General features: G+C 34.5%; 1 protein-coding gene across 1 annotated transcript in view; it reads left to right on the top strand.

Moving 5' to 3' along the window:
- Positions 1-7,004, top strand: part of LOC117100923 (leucine-rich PPR motif-containing protein, mitochondrial-like) — a 33,370-nt gene that overhangs the window by 6,254 nt on the left and 20,112 nt on the right. The window contains exon 2 of the mRNA XM_033240768.1: positions 5,974-6,149. Coding sequence (XP_033096659.1) covers positions 5,974-6,149 — 176 coding nt within the window. The remainder of the gene's footprint in view (positions 1-5,973; positions 6,150-7,004) is intronic.

Genomic DNA, 7,004 nt, shown 5'->3' with positions numbered 1-7,004 from the left:
AAAAATAGGCTACAGTAGGCCTAGACAGATGAGTACATGTGTTAGGACAATATCATATAAAAGTAATTTAAAATTATGTTTAAATATAAATAATATTTCTTATATAACAAATACTCCTCTAAATAATAACAGTAAAAATTATGAATCACTGTTATTATATTACTTTTATTATTTATTACGGCACCAAAGAGTAACGGAATTAATAATTATTAATTATAATAATACAAATTAATTACACATATGAATATTTTTATTAAAAATAATATAATTTAAAATGACAAGGTTGACTCTCAATGTAGGGCATAGGCCTAGGCAATATTCATATGAAAAAAATAACTGATTATTTATAGCCTAAGCCTACTGCACAAGGCCTAGGCCCTACTACTACTTCATCGTTGTTCTGATCTGGAGGATCGTCAGGCCCAGACATAGGCCTAGGCCTATCTGCATCTTCATCACTTTGGTCATCACTATTCGAGAGCAAGTCATCGTCAATATCCATTTCCTCTAGGCCTACATCGTCTAGGCCTAGGCCTATTTCGTCTGCATTTATTTCTGGTTCTAAATCCGATCCATCGTCGTCCAGCACGGCTGAAATTACTTCCTCAGCTGAATACCGTTTTTTCGGCATATCTGATTTTCAAACTGAAATTACTCTAACTTTTCAAAAAACAACCCATAGCAAAACTGGCATCAAAATGTTCAGAATTTCACTAGCTTTCTAACCGATAAAAAATATGTGTGGGTTAGGCTTCCTACAGCCGTTTAGCGGTCGATTTGTAGGAGACGTTTACCCGTTCGCATTTATGCGAAAACGGCACTGGCTGTACAGTGAGCCTATTCGCATTTATGCGAAATCGGCACTCACACCAGAGGGATCGTGTTCGCATTTATGCGAAGATGGCAGTGAAAGGGTTAAGGGCCAAGAAACCTATTAAGACCATTTAGAATGTGATCTGATCAATATTGAACAAATTCAAAATGGCGTCCAAGATGGCCGCCATATATTTTTCACATATCCACAAATCATACTAATGTAGTCACCCTACAGTTGTGGTTTCAGCGGCAATCCCTATGTTTTCCTAGTCATAAAATCTATTGGTGACATCTAAAATGTGATTGAATAAAAAGGTCAACAATAAATATAAAATTCAAAATGGAGTCAATACGTCTAACAGCTATCAAGCACTCTTCTTTTGGAGCCGTGTTTTTGTGTTTAATAATACATATAGCGAATAATGACAATACTCATATGAAAGGGCAGGGAACAAAATGGAACGAAGCAAATAAAACTGATACGAATGGTAACTAGACTAGGACGGTGTGCCATTCTCCAGCACTCCAGGAACATATCTTCACAGGGGTCACAATCTCATAATAATGCCACCAAGGGGAAATGTGCTATTGTCACAGTTGCCAAGTTGGCAGTGTCAACAAGCTGTAATACATTCTAACCCATGTTGTCTGCAATTACCTTTCACTGTAATAATAGTTGCATCGGATTATTTTTGATAGCGTGTCAGGTGCAGATTTATTTATTTATGAAAGAGTTTATAAAAGAGTGTTATTTGTTCAGGAATGATACCATGATTTTCTTTTGCATTGTCAAGTGCATCCTCAAGCATTTTGATCTCATACCGACACTCAAATAGAAGAGCATCAAATAATTCCTCAACATAACCTATAAAATAGAAAAAAAATGTACACATCATTGAAAAAATATATGTGGATCCCATATCAATTATTTGAATTGTTTTTCTTTATGATCAAATAAATATTTAGTTTTAATACAGTATTTACAGTTCACATGAGAATGCTGAGAGTAAAGTATTAATTAATTTTTTAAGTTAAGTAGTAATTGCATAACCACTAAGAAGAACCAAATCAACACACACACACTAAAAAAAATTACTGGCTATATTATCTTCCTCCAAATAAAGACTACATTTCTGCTTCCCAAAATAAATATCTATCCTAATGGTGTTATTGGTTCTTCATTATGGTAAGCAACAAAACATGCATACAAAATGTGGATTCTTCCTTTACAGCTTTTAATACAGATTATTTTCTTTTTTTCAATGTTAGAAAACAAACTGCCAATTTTGCTTCTCCTTCTCTGGTTAATGCCTGGTGTTGTTTCTTTTGGTTGACCATTATCTTCTATAACAATGTCAGAAACAACTTCATTTGCATCTGCATTTTAGTAAGGTTTCTAGTACAGTACCTAGCAAGTAAAAAAAATAATAAAAATGTCAATGCTAGACCAGCAGAAACTATTAAATTAGGTTAGCCTTAAGCCGGTTTTCCACTTGGCGAATTATTTGCGCGAATCAAAGCGTCGGTTCACTTCCTGAGCTCTGATTGGTTGCGCATTTTTTCGCTTTGCAAAAACTCTGATAGGAATGTGAATGCGCATGAACCAACGCTTTTGATTTGCAGGAATAAATGCGCCTAGTGGAAAACCGTCTTAACGCAGACTTATCAAGTTAGTAAAAAGCATTTCTGTAACCCAGTCCTCAAATATCCATAGTAAATGCAAAATTTCTGAAGCACCTAATAATTTGTCTTGATTGCAAACAATTATGGGTACAGGAAAATAATAATTGTGGAATTCTAAACAACAGGCCATTTTTTTTCTTAGTTTTTGCAATAATTTTTTCAGGCTGACAAAACGAGATTTGTCTAGAGACAATGTAACCAAAGTTCCTGATGGAAAAGTAATTTGTTCTTTAATTTAGACCTATTATGTGTATTATACACATAAATAACAGATAGGCCTATGATAAATTTCCGCAGTAGCCCCTAGTAGTATTTTATCTATTTCCATACATCCGTATTAATTAGAAAAAATTTCTATACAACTACTGAAATTCAGTACTGTAGTATTTGACAAGTCTAGTATAGCTATCTCGATAAAGAATGTTAGGGTTGGCAACACGACTAGTAATATAGTATTAGATTTGCAACGCCCCTAGGCCTAGCCTACCTGGCCCACAGCAGCGGCAGTAGTAAAAGTAGGTAGGAACACTCACCATGCCCATGGCATATCTATATGAAATTGTGCTGCCTCTTCTTAAAATGAACAAGGTCTAGCCTAGGCCAGTCCCTAAATAGGCTAGGCTACTGTAGTACATTGCAGCATGGAGGAAATATACTTAAATATATTTCCTCCATAATTGATGATGATAGGCCTACACATTGACAGGCAAGGCATACACTATCATTATCATATATAGCTTAGGCCTAGCTACTACAGCTCTAGGCGCCTAGCCTAGGTGCTATTACTCTACTATGATCACTCAACTTAACTCCTTTTTCCTTCCTTTTTAATAAGCCCCACATATCTTGGGTGGAAGTGTAGGTTATTGAATTAAAATAGTAGGCGCTGCATTCGTTTTTAGCTTCCTTATATATTTTTCCTTGTATACAGTAGGTAACTTTTCAAACACACTTTATTTGCAATTTAATATAATATTTCAGTATTTTTATACTTTTGTAAATATATTCAGAATAGATAAAAAAAAAACTTCAATCAGTAGAATTATGGAACGATTAAACTCGTACAGGTAGCAGGCAATGGGACAATATTTTCTGTTGCCTCTGCCAAGTGCGAGTTTTCACGTCTGCTTTTTGCATGGGTTGTCAGGGTTTGAATTTACTCAAAATCTCCATCAGCAAGAAGTTGCTGTAGGCTATGGCTTTACTACAGCAAATTATTCTTCTACAGCAACAATCAACAGTTTTTATTGTTTTACGGGTAAAATCAGTTGTTAGGCCTACTGTAGCCTGGGTTAAGCAACTTGACAGCTAAAAGCTTGCTGTCGATCCTGGGATTTACCGTAGTAGAAAGCCCTTTCTACAGCAATTGCTGTCGGTGCTGTCGGAAAATTTGAACCCTTGGTTGGTATATGTTCAGAGGTTATCCACTCATGCAATCTTTTGTACTGCTGGCAACATAACACAACAAACATACATATGTTATTTGTACGTTATCGTCTACGTGAATCTTCCCCAAACTATCAGCTGTTAAGTCTGGTTCTATAATATAACAATGAAGTAATAAATGCTAGAATGTTACCCCATTTTTAACAAGAATAGTCGTTTCCCTTAGCAACACCCTGTGGGACTAGTATACTTGTCACTGGAGTGGCAACGAACATGTTAATAAAAAATTTTGAACCCCGAGTTTAAATATAAATTTTAAAATTCAAAATGAAAAAAAAATTGTTTATTAGATTAAGGTTAATTATTTAACAACATTGTATATTTTTTTATGTATTGTTTTATATATTTTACTATGTATTGAGATGCGAATAAATTCAAATAAAATCCAGTTCTTTTCTCTTACAATAAAAGCATGCATTAATCATTAGAAACCTTTTACTACCACCCACAATAAAAGCATGCATTAATCATTAGAAACCTTTTACTACCACCACCAAAATGAGCCTTTGAATTTGCAGAATTTAGCCTTGAACCAGAACTTTTATTCCCAAACCTTTAACTAGAAACAACAGATTTTAATATTAACAATATTGTGCATTAGTAGGTAACTATTTTTCATTAATGTGTCTACTTAATCTGTTTAATGTGTCTACTTAATCTTTTTTATTAATATGTTAGTTTGTGTGTGAAACCCGGTTGTCATCCAATTTAACATTGTTAGTCTCAGATCCCTTTCACACTTTAAATCCCACCTTAAAATACATTTATAAACATACACTTCAAATAAATCTCCTTGCGGGGTCCAGGTGCAGAGCCCCTGGTGGGGGTCCAAGTGGGCGAAGCCCCCTTGAAGCCCAGCACATTTGAGGAATATGAGGTTGTATTGAGTCAATTTTGACTATCTAGCATCATAGTTTTCAGTAACAAATAAATAAAAAAAAATAGGTGTATATCTTTTAAAAGAAATTTTAATATATAGGGTACCTGCAATATGCAACTATGTGTCATTAAATTAGTAATAATTCATCTACTCACAGCTGTGGGTTTTAGTGCCTCTTCCATGAACATCTCAAACATAATCTTTGACAACATGCGAAGGCTCATAAATGTACACCATTTCAAAAGATAAATTTCACTTCTAGAAAACATGATGAAGTTTCTCAGCAACATTGAGCATAAAAATCACAAAATCACAAAATCAGCAAAAAGGAAAACTAATATCCAAAATCCGTTAAAAAAGTTGTCAAACAACAAAATCCGCTACTGTATATTAACATTGAGTAAATTCCAAGTGTTCTATTTCTCACCAAGTGGATTTATGAATAGCACTCTCCTAGGGTGTTTTTGGTAGGAAAAGAAGACTTAAACAATGTGGGTGTAATTTTTTTTTGCAAAAAAATGGGGGGAGGGGGCTGTACGCCCCTTACGTGCTATCCCTCCTAAATCCGCCACTGGAATAGGCCTAGGTTTAGGTAGGCCTACTTTGTTTCATGTCAATTAGAGACATGATTATACAATTTCATACAGTATATCTTGTAAATTACACAATATGATTAAACCAGGTGCTGTACTTGAAAATAATAAGGAAGCAAAACTAACACGTCAAAAGTGTCAAATGTTGTCTACACAAAAACTGTGCTTTATTAAAAGAGTATTAGTCTACTGAAGGGTTGTCGTCAATGGAGATGTGCACACGTCAGTGTACTTGTGGTCACTGTGCATGGGGTTGTCTGACAGCACATACCTGCTGACCTCGATAGAGAGTAATTGCACAAAGGTTTCCATGCTGGTGCATCTGTGCTTAAACTGTCTTTGTAGCTATGCATTGCGCGATGTGACATAGAATCAACTTTTCTATGGAATTGTGTATCCATTCAATTATCTCCAAAAAAAAAACCATTAAATTATCTCAAAAAAAAAAAAAAAAAAAAAAAATTTTTTTTGTATTATATATTATGTATTATAGAAAATGTAATATTATCAAACACAATTTATGTACTGAATTAATAAAGTATTTGTTCTTTTAAGAAGTCAGTTTCTTAGCACATCAGCATGTTGTCAACAGTTTTCAACAAGTTTTAACTCTCACAAGCCAGAGAATGACTTTCGTCGGATCCTGAAGAGGTTAGATGATGCTGTACGAGCTACAGGTAGAATCACACAGAACCAACTTACTGCTGTATTTTCCGAAGTCTGCAAAATGAGTAAGTGTGGATTTAGACCATGTAGATCATTCTGATATAATAGATGAATGTGTAAACTTGAAAATTATTTGGAATTCCTAATACAGTTGGATCTCTGACTTGCGACACCTCAAATTATAAAATTATATTGTATGACTGGGCAATTTTCCTTGAAACGTATGAAAAGCTTACTTTAAATAGTACTCTGATTAAAATAGTTTTAAATATTAATTATTTTATATTTAAAACTGACTTTTAGACCTAATTTTAAATCTTGTATGTACCATTAATCATTAAAATTTAATGCCTAATTTAAGAACAAGTATTTGATGAAGCATTAACAACAGTGGGCTCTTGTTTACGACTTTAGAGTATTAGTGCTAGCTCTATTCAATAGACCGAATCGGCGGCTCGGGTCACGTGACTTACAGTGGGTATTCGGGTTTGTTTGCAATCAAGTGAGATCGTGAGACGACAATGCATTGTATGGCTTCGTCTTGTTGTTTCTGTAAGGCAACATCAGAGATGTTGCAAATGTTGGTTGGAACGCTAGTTACAAGTTGGTAAATCACTTACTATACATTGTTAGTAGCCTACACTAGCAGCATATTCCGGAGCCTAAATAAAATGCTCAGAGATTGCCAAAGTAATTATAAAATCACAAAGGCCGCAGGGCTTGCCCTAACTTTTTTTGGTAACCAGCCCACTGGGCTAATTTACTAGAGATTTTACTAGCCCACAGAATATTTTACTAGCCCACAGACAGGAAAAAATTTTGTTTCACAATATTTATTAGCGACAATTAAATTTGAAGGTTGATTTTCAATTTCTGTAGCATTGCTGTTTGAGCTACCCTCTCAAAATATTGTTGAATAA

The sequence above is a fragment of the Anneissia japonica genome, unplaced genomic scaffold (assembly GCF_011630105.1).
Source record: "Anneissia japonica isolate Jap-2015-1 unplaced genomic scaffold, ASM1163010v1 scaffold287858_len863314_cov180, whole genome shotgun sequence".
In the NCBI taxonomy this organism is placed as follows: Eukaryota; Metazoa; Echinodermata; class Crinoidea; order Comatulida; family Comatulidae; genus Anneissia; species Anneissia japonica.
This window is presented reverse-complemented; position numbering and strand designations above follow the sequence as displayed.